General features: G+C 46.4%; 2 protein-coding genes across 6 annotated transcripts in view; one reads left to right on the forward strand and one right to left on the reverse strand.

Annotated features, from left to right (window-relative positions):
- Window positions 1-3,535: 3,535 nt before the first annotated feature.
- C2cd4a (C2 calcium-dependent domain containing 4A) lies at window positions 3,536-15,371 on the reverse strand. Of its 2 annotated transcripts, XM_063266199.1 has the most exons (3): window positions 15,249-15,371; window positions 6,211-8,890; window positions 3,536-5,660 (listed from the first exon to the last, which is right to left on the reverse strand). In XM_063266199.1, exon 3 carries the CDS (start codon window positions 5,613-5,615, stop codon window positions 4,593-4,595), a length of 1,023 nt encoding a protein of 340 aa, XP_063122269.1. In that variant the 5' UTR covers window positions 5,616-5,660; window positions 6,211-8,890; window positions 15,249-15,371; the 3' UTR covers window positions 3,536-4,592. The 2 variants fall into 2 exon arrangements, with proteins under 2 accessions (XP_063122269.1, NP_001385946.1); NM_001399017.1 differs by lacking the exon at window positions 15,249-15,371 and having other exon boundaries at window positions 6,211-6,296.
- Vps13c (vacuolar protein sorting 13 homolog C) overlaps window positions 14,874-16,487 on the forward strand; it is a 173,511-nt gene continuing 171,897 nt past the window's right edge. For 3 of the 4 annotated variants that reach the window (XM_056984521.2, XM_056984523.2, XM_063266344.1), the window contains exon 1: window positions 14,874-15,065. In XM_056984521.2, coding sequence (XP_056840501.1) covers window positions 14,966-15,065 — 100 coding nt within the window. In that variant the 5' untranslated portion in view covers window positions 14,874-14,965. The remainder of the gene's footprint in view (window positions 15,066-16,487) is intronic. The other variant, XM_056984522.2, reaches the window with a different exon arrangement.

The following is a 16,487-nucleotide window of genomic DNA, read 5'->3' on the forward strand; positions in this document are numbered from 1 at the left end:
AGGAGATCTTCTGCCCCCCAGACTTGTAAAGTCAACATTAAATAAACAAAATTAATCTGAGGTATCGTACTGTGCTTATAAACCCATCTTTTATTATTTTTTGGCATGGATATAGCAAATCTCATTAGCTATAAATTTTATTATGAGCCTCTAACAGCTATGACATCAGTTTGAAAGAAGGCCACACACTGCTCAAACTGGCTTTTGGGGACATTAGTGGGTGTGTTAGTTATTTCCCTCATTGTTGGTACTGAATGCCTCACCAAAATAACCAAAGGAAAGGAGGACCGGTTTGGGCTTCATTTGTCACGTACCTTCCATCATGGTGGGGAGTCACGCTCACGGAGGCAGGGGGTTGAAGCAGGTGGCTCACCGTGTCTTTAGTCAGGAAGTAAAGGGAGATGAAGCCGTGTTAAGCTCGTTTGCTTCTTTTCATTCTGACCTCAGGCACAGTTCAGGTGGGCCTCACCACCTTGACGAGCCTAATCTAGACACCCCCTCAGAGACACGGCTGCAGCGCAGTGCTGTAGGTGAGACTTGCTCGTGTCACCTTGACAATCAATATGAATTATCAAGGTGGGTAAATGACATGAAGATTTTTCTTTCCTTTCCTGTTTTCATTTTACGTTTTTTTTTTCTCTAATGGCAAATAAATTCTTTATGAGCTTCACAGTCACTGGGTGAGTCATTCTTGTAGCTTGTCTGTGTTTGTGTCTGCATGTCTGTATGGGCACCACATGTATGATGATGCCCAGAGAGCTCAGAAGAGGGCATTGGACCCACAAGAGTTGGAGTTACAGGAGGTTATGAGCCACTTGGTGTGGGTGCTGGGAACTGAACCTGGGTCCTCTGAAAGAGTGGCAACTCTCCATCCTCAGAGCATGGTTACCGAAGGTTTCCAAAACCAACAAGCCATTGTCAACACACCACACACACACACACACACACACACACACACACACACACACACACACCACACACACACACACACACACACACACACACACCACACACACACACACACACACACACACACACACACCTTTATTCTAATACTTGGCTAATACACGTCACCAACTATTGATTGAAACATTGTTTTAATTGCTTCTGTAGTAGTACATGCAGATCTTTTTCTTCTCACAATTCCATATACAACAGATATAAAAGCTACTTAACATGGCATTCATACTGTTGTTAGGTGTAATTGTCAACCTACAAATTATTTAGAGGATGAGCATAGGCTGTATGTAAATAAATGAAATAATACATTTCATATAAGGAACTTTGAGCATCTGAAGATTTCATCATCTGTTTGTATCCAGAAACTAATCTCTCAAGTTCCATTTTCCAATGCAAACACCTATAGTACTAGAAAAAAAAATCCGTTGTGATCTCTGTCTCTGTCTCTCTCTGTCTCTCTCTGTCTCTCTCTGTCACTCTGTCTCTGTCTCTGTCTCTGTCTCTGTCTCTCTCTGTCTGTATCTCTCTCTCTGTCTCTGTCTCTCTGTCTCTGTCTCTCTCTGTCTCTCTCTGTCTGTCTCTGTCTCTCTCTCTGTCTCTCTCTGTGTCTCTCTGTCTCTCTCTCTCTGTCGCTCTCTGTCTCTCTCTGTCGCTCTCTCTGTCTCTCTCTCTGTCTCTGTCTCTGTCTGTCTCTCTCTCTCCCGCCATCCCTCTCCTTTGATGCAGGACCTTGCAGGACAGCTCAGCCCTCACTTGCCCTTGCGTGGATCTTCCAAATCTCCCATCTGAGGGATGAGACTGCAAAGGCGCCCACCGAGCCCCCCCTTCTTATTATAAAGATGTTTTCACACCTTCTTTATCATTTATATTTGGTTATTTTATCTGGGATTTCCACTGCAATCTAATATTAACAAAAAACTCTAACAATGTCTGTTTTTGAGCCAGATGTGGTGACAAGTGCCCATAATTCCAGCAGTTGGGAGGTGGAGCGAGGAGAATCCGGAGTTCGAAGTCATCTTTGGCTATATAGCTAGTTTGAGAGGGCTAGACTGGGCTATAAGAGAAACCTTTTCTTTCTTCTTAATTTTGAAAAAGAAAGAAAGAAAGAAAAAGAAAACAGAACTTTGATTACCTGAGATGGCCTACCAAGGTGAAATCCATGAACAAACCCTGGATCAATCCACTAGAGGGCAGCAAGCACTACCAAATTCTACTTTGCTCCCAGAAAAGACGGCTGGTATGGCAAATATCTATTACGAATATGATTTGTATGGCAAATATCTATTACAAATATGATTTATTAAATGTAATTCAAATTAGTTCAGTGATGTGAAATAAATCTATGCAAGTGTTTCTCTTTTTGTAACCAGTGGTGGTGTTCACTAGGCTAAAAGACAAAAGAATTAGTTCTGGTTTCAGCTCTTGCAAATTATATGTGTGATTTGAAGCAATCTAAAGTATTTACCATTCTGGACCACTCTTTTTTTTATCTTGATTTTCTGGACCACTCTTAAGACATTACATAGTTGCACAAAATGATAAAGTTCTTTATAAGATGGATAATTCCATGGTTCAGTTGTTTACTTTTTCATTGTATTTTGGTCTTTTAGGAATGAATCCCCACTACAGTCTTAGGCTTCCGGTCAACTGTAACTTTTACTGATGGGGATTCTGGTTAGAAGTACCCACCACGATTTCATGGAGAATCTAGGACTTTAAAATATATTAATTTACCATCTTGGGGAAGTGTACCTAATAACTGACATGCTTATAATCTAGTGGGGATAGATGACAGCTTTCCAGAATAAGAACTTCCAGTGCAAAGGAAACAGAAAGCCAGCAGTAACATGTCACACAGCTAAGTTGTTTCCACTCCCTCTTTTCACTTTAGGAGACCTGTGGAACCATGAAAGGTTTATACACAGAAAAAACAATTGGCTTGAAGGGCAAGGAGAGAGTGAATATGGAAAAGGGCAGGAGTCAGACGATCTATTGTTAAGCCATCACCCAGGTGGCCAGCAACAGTAAGCCTCTGGAAGGGGGGATTTAGACAGTGGTGATATTTTCCAATGGTCGCCGTTGTAAATCCTCACCACAATCTTCAGTTTGAGATGTATGAGAAACGGAAACTCTTTTCTTAACAGCATTCTTCAGGAGCGCCTGTGGTTGGCACTGCCAAATAAGAGTGGCAACAGAAACCATTTCTGAGTCCAGTCTGGTGTCTTGAACAATATAATGTCGTTTGCCCTTGCTTAAAATATGTTTTCTACTTGCTTGCCAAAGAAAGGAAGGTGTAAGCCAGTTTGGTACTGAAAACGAGGGATGAAGGAAAATCATCCTCAAGACACAGGAAAGCCAGAGGTAGAACACCATTCAGTGTGCTTTCCAGATGAATGCCAGGGCAGATGAGCTCAGCATGAGTCAGACCCCCTATGGGTCTGAGGTGGGCCAGCATTTTCCTCAGTCTTAGATTGATGGCCTTAGTGTTTGTCCACATGTCACTATTTCCACCAGTCTGCTTTCCCTGATGAAAATGAGGAATATGATTTCAAACTCATTTTTTCAGACACTTTCAGAGGGTGTATATTATTTATTTATTTATTTATTTATTTATTTATTTATTTATTTATTTATTTATTTCAGGCGTGGGCTCTCATATAGCATATGCTGCCTTTTAACTCCCTGTATAGCTGACAATGGCCTTGAACTTCTGACACATCTGCTGCCGCCTCCCAGTGTTGTGACTACAGGTACATGTTAAAAGGACCTAAGATTCATACAGTTCTGGGGATGGAACTCAGGACTTCGTATGTGCTAGGCAAGCACTGTACCAACTGAGCTATACCCCAATCCGCAGGCAAGCATTTTAATACTGATGTCCTACATTCAAACCCCAAATTTTCTTTATTTTTGTGCCTCAGTATTCTCATCTGCAAGATGGGAATAGCCGTGCCTACTACTGGGGTTGGGGTGAGTCACACCAGAGGAAAGCTTGCAGGAACTTTTCCTCTTCTTCCATCACGAAGGTCCCACAATCCTCACTCGATCCCAGTTATGGCGATGAGACTTGGTGGCAAGCACCTTTACCCATTCATCCTAAGACCCTTGGCCTTTCTTATGTAACATCTTAACGCAATCTAAGTAACTGACACTATCAGTCTCAAAGGATGCCATGGAATGAACTAACTTTTAAAACGAGGCTGGTCTAACACTGGACGACATTAACTATATTTTCCCGTTGGAATGTGTGAACACATTAAGTTCAATTGCTGTCTATAGTGGGGAACACTGCTCAACCACACTACCCCATTGCTCAACAAAAATTTTTAAGGTGCCCACACAAAAAGAAGCTACATATGTTACTGTGATAGTCCAGGATCATCTCTGCCAGAATTGGCCCGAAACAAAGCCCTGATTAGAAAAATGAACACATGTTTATTTTGTACAAATGGCTGTCAGTCACTGTCCAAGAGCCAAGAGGCTGAAAGTGTGCCAGGACCTAAGAGTGTCTCAGGGCCAAGAAGCTGCAAGTGTTCCAGGACCAAAAGGCTGCAAGTGTCCCTGGGCCAAGAGTCTCTGTGCATCTCATGACTAAGCGACCTTAGGTGTCCAGGACGCCAGGGAAGCCGCGCTCAGAGCAGTAGCAGAGAGCCCAGCAGCAGCTCGCCCTGGCCCAGTGGTCGTCTGCGCTCCAGCCCGCGGCCCTTGCTCTCGGCCTTGATGCGCACCGCCAGGCGGCGCAGTTGCTCCTCCGGGAGCCCGTCGAAGCAGCAGTCCTGGTCCAGGGCGGCCTTGCGGCTGCGGCGGACCACACTGGCGCGCTGCTGGCCGGACGGCCGCAGCACCAGGCTGAGGCGACAGCCCAGGGCGCGGGGCTCGAGCACCGCGGCCGGGCCCTCAGCGCGCAGCAGGCGGAGGCGGAGGCAGGCGCTGCGCGGACAGTACTCGGCCGCCAGGCGCAGCGTGCAACCCCCGCGGCCCAGAGCCACGTTGGCCTCGGCCTGCAGGCGCTGGGGATCCGGGCGGGTGGGGGCCGGGGGCGCGCAGGAGGCGGCGCGCTCGTGCTCGTCGCCGCGGGACCCCGGGCGCGCTCTGGCCGGACCGCGGGGGGCCCGCAGCGCGCGGCTCAGCAGCCTACCGGGGGAGTGTAGGAGGCGGCGTCTGCTAGGAGCGGGAGTGGGCGTCGGAACCCGGGCGGCGTCTGGGTCACCCGGCGCAGGGCGCGGAGCGTCCGAGACTCGGTGCGGGCTCGCATAGGTGTGTGTGCGGTGGCGAAGCCCGGGCCGGCGGACCGGGGCACCTAGGTGGCCGAGGAAGAGCGACTCCTTCCGGCGCGTGTGCGGGCTCTCGAGCAGCGCACAGAAGCCGTAAACGGTACGCGCGCGGGGCAGGTGCGGCAGCGAGAGCGCAGCCTGAGAGCGCGGGTCCCAGTCCGTGAGGCCCGCGCCATCGTCGGACTCCACGTCCGCAGCCCAGGCATCGCGCAGCGCAGCCGAAGCCGTGCTAGGCTCCAACCTCGGCGGGATGCAAAACTCTGGGATGCGGTCTGGAGTGAGCACGTTTGCGCACGCCGCGGACGAACGAGCCTTGGAGCGGCGGGCACGCCCCGGGAGAAACCCATCTCGGTCCCGCAAGAGCCGCTCCAGACACCACATCTGGCCGCTAGTGTCAGAACCGGGTGATCCTCTGTTCGAAGCTGCCTGCAACACATAAACGCGTAATTATAACTGTCAGAGGCAGTCTGGAGGAAAGCAGGAATGTCTGTCTCCTTTTCTTCGACTTCGTCCAGTCCTGAATCTTACAAGACAAAATGCACCCCTCTCCCCAATTACAAACTGTTTTTACAGATTGACAAACAATCGTATATCACCCACTCTGACTGTAGTCAGATGTCAGGTAGATTTGCAGCTTGCTGCAGTCTTTCCCGTCTTACCTCTTTACCTTTGTCTTTTAACCTTTCGCCTCTGTCCCTAGTGCCAAGAGGCGCGTTGCTTTGAACATTTATGCATCCATTTCCTGAAACCTTAAATGTCTAGTACACTCCAGTTATCCGCGAGAACACACACACACACACACACACACACACACACACACACACACACACACACACACACAGAGAGAGAGAGAGAGAGAGAGAGAGAGAGAGAGAGAGAGAGAGAGAGAGAGAGAGACTGAGACTCCTTCCAGAGAGCTTCAGGCCACCCTGGTCTTTTCACATCCAGGAGGGAACTGGGTTCCCCATTCATTTACCTGGTGTTCAGAGTCAGATGGTTTTCCAACTGGAGAGACGCAGAGAAATTCAAAGAGCGCGCGGCAGAGTTGATCCCTGGTGTTCCAGGATAGCTGGTCGGAGCTTTTATACTGGCTGTCACGATGCTGCTTAGTAACCTGACGCCAGGCCCTCCCAGGTCCCTCTGCCACGTGGATGGATTTGCTGAGCTGATCCTGCAGCCAGTCCTGCGGCAGTTGGAGCTGTTCTCCAAAACTCTGAGTTTGTTTCCTCACATGGAAAACAGGATTAAGTGTGGACCACGTCACAGTCCTTATGAGGACGGATGGACAAAATGACCGTGGGTGCACAGAAACACTCTGCACGCACCATTGGAAAGAAGCCAGACGTCAGCTTTGTCTTACCTAAATGACCTTTCCCATCTCCCACCTTCTTGCTGCCAGCATTGAAAGTTCTTTTACTTTCTGCATTCTGTTCTGATTTTAGCGGTCATTTCTCTGTTGATTTAAAATCACTCTGGAGTGATGGTGGGGGTTATGGGGTTCCGGAAACGGTACATATTTGTCTTGGGTGGGGTTACAGGGGTGTATTCCTATGCAAAGAAATCATTTAGTGTACACTTAAGATATATATATTTAAGAACCAGAACCTTCTTAAGCAGGATGCTAATTTTTAATTAGGGATTACATACATCCAGCCGTTGGCACCATCCTTTTGGAGACACACACTAACCATATCTGACCTTTGCAAACTGTGCCTGGCTCAGACCTCCATCCTTTTTTTTTTTTTTGGAAAACTGGTGTTTATCCTTTAAGAGCTGCTTGCAGCTTGAGTTGAAAGAGATGCCGAGATGTTTGAATTAGAGTATGAACAATGGGTATTTTTCAGTTGCTGCCTTGAAAAGGAACGGCCTCTCCAATCAGTGTTGAGTGAGTTAAGTCACTTTTAGGCAAAGGGGACTTCTGTTTGGGGCATGTCCTGTGCGTGTTTTGCATACAGGACGTACAGACAACGTGCTAGAAGGCTTAATCTCTAAAGTTGTCACAGGAACCTGAGGAAATTTGGATTATCCATGTCTTATAAAACAAACACCCCCAGCACTTCAGATGTTAAATAACTTACCCATTGTTATTAAGGAAAGGAAAGGAAAGGAATGCCCATTAATGAATAGTAAATGAGCTATTAGGGGATTAATATGTATCATTATGCAATGTGTATGGAGCATAGCAAATGCTAAAGACACAGTGAGTATCGGTATTGTTGCAATGACAGGGAACGGTGACAGAAGTTAAGAAAAGTGGCTTTGAATTCATGACCGGGTAGTAGTATTTTACTATGAGCAGGTTACTGAGTGTTTCTGAGTCTTGGTATCCAGTGTAAAGACCACAATAATACACTGTGTAGGTTTGCCCTCAGGTAAAATAGGTGGTGCAAATGAACAGTGTGGCACAGGACCAGATGTGCATAATATTAGCTGTTATATCCATTGTCACTACACTAAAACCTCCTTGGATCATTCATGTGTTTAAAGCAGAATTTACAGAAAGCTTCCTGGGTTTTAACTGTCATGATAGATATATGAATTCAGGCTGTCCCAGACTCGATCATCTTAAGTTCAACTCTTAGAAGAAGACGGAAATGGTAAAGTTGAAATATTGAATTTCATCTAGCCATGTAGGTAGTGAAAAAAATGTAAAACTATTTTATTTTTAATATGCGTATGCACACAAGAGCATACACACACGTTCATGCACCTGCATGCAGATGCACCCAATGACCAGAAGAGGGCGACGAATTCCGTGGAGCTGAGTCACAGTTGTGAGCTGCCCCACGTGGGTGCTGGGAACCAAACTTTGGTCCTTCACAAGAGCCATCAAGTGCCATGAAACCATCTCTCCAGCTTCCAGGGGCTTTGGACTCTTTCAATATTTAGTCTGATAGCAAGGATCGGAAAAGGGTCCCTGGGTCTATGACTAGCTTCTCCTTCATCTTGTAACTTCTCTGTTCCTGCTGCAAATTCTTGGACCAAGGTTCAGTCTGTGATAGAGTAATTGTTAAGTGATACCTAAAGGGCATCGACATATGTTCAAATTCATTTTCTTTCCTGAAGAAAAGTGCTGCTGATTCCATGTGATCCTGGATGTTGGTTAAAGGGACAAGGACTGTGAGAACTCAGTCTGAGAAATTGTGACTCAATGTCACTCTTCCACTGAACCCAGCTTGTAGACGGAAGTGGTCATATATATCACATAGGCTCTTGTCAGAGTAATGACCTTCTTGTGAGTTCTCTGGGCAGACAGCAAGTGCTGGCTAACAGCCGTTGTTATTGTTACAATGTGTGTTTGTTTAGCCAGGAATTAGCTGATTCACACTGAAAGTCTTGAAAAACACCTCTCTGCTCAGCCAAGCAAAGTGGGCTTGTTTTATTTTTATTAACAGTGCATCGTCTTTAGTAATACCTTGGAGACATTTCCTGTATAAGGTTTCTTGAAAACAACAGAGCAGCGCCCTCGTGGCCCAAGTCTCTGTGACCACGGAAGTCTCATGTTTTTCAGAACACGGAAGCATGAGCCATCCAGTACTTGGGACATCGCTGTGATCTGGTCCGGCCAGGTGTCTAGGACATACAAATCTACTCAGAAGAAGGCGGTGATCATTCTGAGCTCGTGCCTGTAGCCATGGGGATATCTTGAGGTGGATCTGTGAAAACAACATCCACTCTGACTGGATGTGTCCTCAGAGTAAATGGGAGAGGAACATTTAAAAACAGATTTAGTGAGGATGGTATGGGAGAGGTTGAGGTTAAGGAGGAGACATATGTTCTAGTGTTCTGTGGCATAGCTGGGTGGAGATAGTTAACAATACTGCATTATCTATAACTGAAAATAGCTAGGGAAGATTTTGAATGCATTCACCATCCAGGCAGATGCAGGTTTAAAGGGACGGCTACGTTAATTATCCTCATCAGAAAATTCCTTGATATTTAGATAAACCTTGAATCACATTGTGTTATAGCTTGTAAAATGAACACATTTTTTGGTGTGTGTCAATAAAATGAAAGTAATAAAGAAAAACAGATTCACGGCACACAGGAGGTTGAGCATCTAGGAAGCAAGAGAGGTTACCTGCTGATGCTCACACATCTCCTTAGCCCCAGAGAGTGTGGAGTGCAGGATTTTGCTCTCTGGTTATTATTATTTTTTTTATTGGATACATTTCTTTATTTACCTTTCAAATGTTACTCCCTTTCCTAGTTTCCTGTCCATAAGCCTGCTATCCCCTCCCCCTTCCTCTATAAGAGTGTTCCCCTCCCCACCTCCCCACCCCTTACCACGTCCCCCCTGACATTCCCTTGCACTGGGGGGGGTATCCAACCTTGGCAGGACCAAGGGCTTCTCCTTCCGCTGGTGCCCACCAAGGCCATCCTCTGCTGCATATTTGGCTATTAGCGTGTGGAACACTGGTGAACCCCTCATTTCTCTTACTGTGCTCAGGTCAGCAGTTCTCAACATGGGGGCCACAACGCCTTGGGCCTCGAATGTCAGGATAGCCTGCCTATCAGGTATTCACATTACAGTTTGAAAGCAGTAGCAAAACTACAGTTAGGAAGTAGCAATGAAATGATGTTATGGCTGGCGGTCACCACAACACGAGGAACTGTATTAAAGGCTGGAAGCACTGGCAAGCGTGAGACCTGCTGCCTTTTGGGTGAGCCGGGTGTTGTGTCAAACTTCCTTGCTGTGCTGTCTCCTGCCTTTGATCTGCTTAGACCTCCCCCTGATCTGTGAACTCTGTGTGTGTGTGTGTGTGTGTGTGTGTGTGTGTCCCGCACACACATTCTTTGGTGCATGAGTGAAAGGCAGAGACAAACTAAGGTGTTCTTACCCTCATTAATTCTGGCTTACAAAGCCATAATAACTGTGACCACTGTGGTGTTCACTTTCTCTAGCTAGTCCACGCTTTCAATTTATTTCCCCCACAGGGCTGCACTTTGGGTGCTGATAGCGTTTTAATTTTTTAAATTATTATTTTATGCACAGGCGTCTGCATGCATGTATGCCAGTGCATCATGTGTGTGCAGTGCCCACAGAGGTCAGAAGAGATCATTGGATCCCCGGAACTGGAATTACAGGCAGCCATGAGCAGCTATGTGGGCACTGGACATTGAATTTTGGGCCTGTGGAAGAGCAGCCATTTCTCTTAGTCACCGAGTCTAGGCCCTGAAGGTGTTTTGACATTAGTTATGGGATGGGGAGGGGAGGGAGGGATACAAATGGTGTCGATGCGGTACTCATGCATGAGGTTCTCAAACTTCTCCTTTTACTTATTTATTTTTGGGATTATAATATAATGGCGACATTTCCCCCTCCCCTTCCTCTTTCCAGACCCTCCTATGTACTCTCCATTCTCCTTCAAACTCATGGCCGCTTTTTCATCAATTATTGCATGCACTTAGGTATTTTTATGTGATTTCTGTCTGTCTACCTGTCTGTCTGCCCGTCTGTTCCTAACTATAACCTGTTCACTCTTTATAACATTATGCGTATGTATGTTTTCAGGACTGGTTGGCACTGGATAATCAATGGTGTGCTCTTCCTAAGGAAGGGTCAGTTCTCCTACTGTCAGCTTTTTCCAGTTGCCTGTAGTTCTTTGTGTAGTGTTGAAGCCTTATGGAATTTCCCCTGTCTGGTTTGGTATCAGAAATCCACCCTCACCCCCAGGGTTTCTCTGTGTAGCCCTGGCTGTCCCCGCAACTCATTCTGTAGACCCAGCTAGCTTCGAATTCACAGAGGTCCGCCCGCCTCTGCCTCCTCAGTGCTGGGACTAAAGCTGTGCACCACCACTGCCTGGCTCAGGAATTCTTTAAAACATACAATGGAATGTACATTTTTGATTTTTTAAAGAAATGTGGACAGGTTGGCATATTACTGTAGGTTCACAGCCAGTCATCAGCACCTCCGAACAGGCTCGGGGTGGAAAATGGTAACATTTCAAGGCTCTCACTAGTAGAGAATACTATTATCTGCCCTAAAATGTTTGGATTTTCCACTTTCAGGTTCTTATTCTGTTAGTAGCCTTTGAAGGAAACCTAAGAACGGCTGAGAGTCCAGTGGTGATTACCTTGTATAATGATTGACAGAGGAAAGGGTGTCAGCATTTAAAGAAGGAAATTAGCCACTGTGATTTGGAGGGAGTCATTTAGCCTTCCTGAGGTTAAAGTTTCACTACATTTTCCTCATACATTTCTATTAAAGTTAACTACCTTGCAAATTGTTAGTGAGGTGTACAGCGAGATGACAACTAGTGCTAGAATTCCTGATATACCGGTTAAAGTAAGAAAACCAACCCATAGAACAGAACTAATCACAGGAGAGCATGCTTGTCCACTATTCTTTCAAAACTGTAAAGTGCTGGTGAAATCTAGGGCATGGCTACTGGAGGGTCAGTGGGGCTCACAACCCACTAGGCTGTACTTCCTCCTTTACTGGCTTGACCTTCTGCGTCCAAGTCTCACTGTCCTCCAAATGCCATCCATCCTTTCATTGTGTTTTTATTGCTTACCTTAAATCAACAGCAGCATACATGATTTCCTTTTTTGGGGAGGGTTTATTATTGTGCATTATATGGATTGGGGGAGGGACTACTACCTTCATGTGGATTCTGGAGATAAAACTGAGGTCATCGGGCTTAAGACCTTACCCACTGAGCTATCTCGCTAGCCAAGAAGAATGTAGCTTTTTAAATGCCAGTGAACCACATTTTCCACAAGCATTAAGACTTTAATGTCTCAGAATAACAGCTTTTTAAAATTTATTTATTATTTATTTACTTTTGGTTTTTCAAGGCAGGGTTTGTGTAGCCCTGGCTGTACTGGAACTCACTCTGTAGATCAGGCTGGCCTTGAACTCAGATATCCACCTGCCTCTGCCTCCCGAGGGCTGGGATTAGAGGTGTGCACTGCCACTGCCTCTAATTTAAGAATTTGTTTTTTAGTTGTCAGTGAACAAAGAACATATATCTACTGATTCACCAGGAACCCAGGAAGGAAGGCCTTCTTTAAAGCAAACTAGAAAGCTGCCATTGTTGGTGGGACAAACATGTATGAGCAGAGCTGTGGCCTGCCCACGTCTGAACCAGGGGTTACAGATTTCTCAGGGACTTGCTGGAAGAACAGGCTCCCTGGCTCCATCTGAAAGGCACTTGTGTACGTTTTCAATTCTTTAAACTCCCTCGGGAATAGTCAGTAGGAGCATAGGCAGGGAGAGGGAGAGGGAGGTGTTTTAGTTAACTTTCTCTATTGCTGTGGTAAAATACCCGAAAAAGGCAACTTTCGGAGGGAAGGCTTATTTTGCCTCAGGGTTCTAGATCCAGTAATTTACCAGCTGTGGAAACTCAAGGCTTTAGGAACTTGAAGCAGCTAGTCACATGGCACCTGTGATAAAGAAGCGGGTGTGTGTGTGTGTGTGTGTGTGAGAGAGAGAGAGAGAGAGAGAGAGAGAGAGAGAGAGAGAGAGAGAGAGAGGAGGGACAGAGGGGAGAGGGAGAGGGAGAGGGAGAGGGAGAGGGAGAGGGAGAGAGAGAGAGAGAGAGAGAGAGAGAGAGAGAGAGAGGAGGGACAGAGGGGAGAGGGAGAGGGAGAGGGAGAGGGAGAGGGAGAGGGAGAGGGAGAGGGAGAGGGAGAGGGAGAGAGAGAGAGAGAGGGAGAGGGAGAGAGAGAGAGGAGGGACAGAGGGGAGAGGGAGAGGGAGAGGGAGAGGGAGAGAGAGAGAGGAGGGACAGAGGGGAGAGGGAGAGGGAGAGGGAGAGGGAGAGGGAGAGGGAGAGGGAGAGGGAGTTAGTTCAGGATCCCACTCTCAGGAACCGTTCTACTCATAGTGGGCAGGCCTTCCTACCTCATTTAGCCAAACTAAGCTAATCCTCTGCTGGCCTGCCCAGGGGCCTATCTCCCGGGCGGTTCCATATCTTATCAAACTGACAATTGAGATTAAGCATCCTAAGGGGTATGATTGGAAAGAACTGGGGACAGATTGAGGAGAATGTTTTACATGATGGAAGTTGTTGGTTAAGATTGAAGAGTAAATATTAGGTTACTACTTTTTAGTATGTTGGGAGCAAACAAAAGAAATTTATTCTAAGTCCTTCCATTTCATTTTCAGACACCATTTAATCATAGAGAGAAACTAAATTCAAGGTCCCAGGCTCTAGGGGAGCTTAGGACTCCCCAATAGCTGAACAGCTTCTGTTGTGAGGAAACAGTTTTCTGAGGCCAGACATCTCAGGGACAACTCCATCTTTCTGGCAGGATCAAACTAAATTCATGTTCCCAGGCCCAAGAACCAACTCCTATCCTAATTTGTGGAAATTCCCTTGCTCAACCCCTTATGTCAAAATGTAATAGGACAATGCTACAGCCCACCCCGCTCCCCGCCTCTTATGGTTTCATCATTTAAACAGGCTGTACAACATCTCTTCAGGGTTGCAATTCAACTCCTGAGTCTGTTCCACAGCCCTGATGGATTAGTAGTGGTTTGATTTCAGTAAATTTTTGACATCCGCATTGACCTGGTATTTGAGTTATGTTGGGTTTATGTTAGATTTAAGTGGACCTCACAATGGTAGGTGGCCAACAAATTTATCTGTGCTCGGAAAAGTGAGCTCTGGTGTCAGTCTGAAGGATAGATCAAAGGGAAAAAAAGGCTGGGGCTAGTAGGGCAATTAGTAAGTACCGGCGAGCTGGTGCAAGGGAGACAGAAGAATTAAGGAAACACAATCAATATAGAACGCGCAGATTTGCTGTTCATTGGTTATACACAGGGAAGGGGAGAGGCTCTAGGTTAAGTCCAAAAGAACAAGGAAAAACAAATGGTTAAGGGTTTATGTGGCAAGAATGGAAGACTGTCAGTTACTGGTTAGCACTGTTCTATCTATCTATCTATCTATCTATCTATCTATCTATCTATCTATCTATCTATCTATCTATCTATCTATCTATCTGAGACAGCCTTACACCATGTAGCTCTGGCTGGTCTGGAATTCGTTATGTAGACTAGGCTGGCCTTGAACTCACAGAGATCTGCGTGGGACTAATGACCTGTGTCACCAGGCCCAGCCTTTATTTTCAAGTTGCATTTGTTTGTTTGTTTATTTATTTTTGAGACAGGGTCTTACTATGTATGTATCCTTGGCTTTTACTGTGTGTTTGTATGATGCAAGGTATAATGAGTGTGGCGGGCAGAACTTGAAGGTGTCTGTTCTCTCCTTCACCATTGAGTTTCAGTAATTAACTCAAATCATCAGACCTGATGCTTTACGGACAGAGCCATCTCACCTGGGTCTGAGTCATCTCACCTTGTATTACTTAACAAAAATTCTAAAATTTTTAGAATTTCTAGCCTAGTCTGGCCTTGAATTGACTATGTAGTGTGGCCTTGAACTGGCTGTGTAGCCAAGGATGACCTTAAAATTCTGACTTTCCGTCCTCTGCCTTCCTAGTGCTGGGGTTAAGAGAAGTGCATTACTATGCTGGGATTATGAGATGCTCAGGACTTGAACACTGCTTTGTGCAGGAGAGCCACAGCGCTTTGCCCCAAGCCTCACTCTCTTTCGTCGGTCCCCTGTAATCCTGTAAGTGGGGGCGATGAGGTCACGCCTGCGCACTGGCGGCGTCGCGCAAGCGCGGCGCGGGGCGGGCCTCAGCTGTCAGTCTGCGCCGGCCACGGCCCTCCCCTGCGCGCTGCGTTCCGGCTCCTCCCTCTCCCGCCTCCCGGTCCCGCCATGGTGTTGGAGTCGGTGGTCGCTGACTTGCTGAATCGCTTCCTAGGGGACTACGTGGAGAACCTGAACAAGTCCCAGCTAAAGCTGGGGATCTGGGGTGGTAAGCGCGATGCCATGGCCTACCGGCATGGGAGAGGGGGCTGTGCGTGTGTGAGCCTGGGGACCCTGGGGACCCCGCCGGGCATACCCCTGCTGGCGACGCAGCCACACAGGGGCAACACGCTGCTCAGCTGTCCCCTCTAACGCCTCAGAATAAAACAAGGGAAAAAATGTAATTATTTACCTCAGCAGCGGACGTCAGAGCGCGGCTCATGCTCCCTACAGTGCCAGCTTGTCTCCCCTTGCATCTCAGGGCCCCAGGACCAGGCTTCCCAGCCCAGGAAGGTGGGATGGGCAGGGGTGACAGTGAGAAGAAAGGCGTGCCTTATCCCCAAGGACTCCTAACTCAGGGATTCCTACCATTGGCCACTTCCTAGTTAGGTAGAGGGCTCTGCAGTTTTTGTTTTTGTTTTGAAATAGACATTCGAGCCGTTGGCTAGAGGCATCATTAATTAGTGTTGTCTGCTAGGGTGCAAGTGCGGGAAGACCTGCCAGGGTTATTATTCTGGAGATTAGGAGTCGAAAAGTCTTGTGATAAGTAGCCTACTTCTGCATTCTTCAATAAACTTGGATTTGGGCGTGTAGCTCAGTGGCAGAACGCCTGCTTCAAGCTTCCTCAGCATGGTAGAATACCAGCACAGATCGGGTGTTTAGGGATACGAGAGTACTTCTTTTAATTACTAAGTTACTATAAGGCTTGTGAATTTTGTCAGTTTTGGGTAGAAATTAAAAAACAGCATCCAACTTAAATGGACGGAGCTATTTTTAATTGTCAGCGATTCAAGTGTAGGCTTGCTCAGTCTGGTTGGCATTTGCCAATGGGGAAGCTAGCTGTTTGGTGCTTGAGATGTGGTTACACGCTCCAAGTATAAAACACACTGGGTTTTGAAGATGAGCATTTCTCCCAATGGAGGACAAGAAGACAAAACCAAAACCAAAACCAAAACCAAATCAACCAAAAGCAGCATCTCAATAAATTTTATGTTGGCTACGTGTTGAAATGGTTATTTGACTAGATTGAGTTAAATACATTATTGAAATGCAGAACCGTCATCAGCTACAAGGTCAATTTGTGACGAGGTTACAAGCCACATAATCTCGAAGCTAAAATGCATAGGCTGTATCCGCTCTGCTGGGCTTGTTTATCACTATAACCTACCATTAGCAATTGCAAAGGAGTTCCACCTTATGTCTGTCACAAACCTGGGCTCCTAAAATTAATGATTAGGGAGAGGCACCCTATTTTTATTGGACAATGCTGTGTCTCCTGAATTATGTTGGAACAATGTGTTTTATTTGTTGCCCCCCCTTTTGTGTTTTTTTTCCCATAAATACACACTTCTCATACCCATCCCTGCTACATAATGCAAAAGGAAAAGTTTCTACAAGGAGTTCAGTGTCTGGATCCTTTCTGCAGAAAGAG

The sequence above is a fragment of the Rattus norvegicus genome, chromosome 8 (genome assembly GCF_036323735.1).
Source record: "Rattus norvegicus strain BN/NHsdMcwi chromosome 8, GRCr8, whole genome shotgun sequence".
Lineage (NCBI taxonomy): Eukaryota > Metazoa > Chordata > Mammalia > Rodentia > Muridae > Rattus > Rattus norvegicus.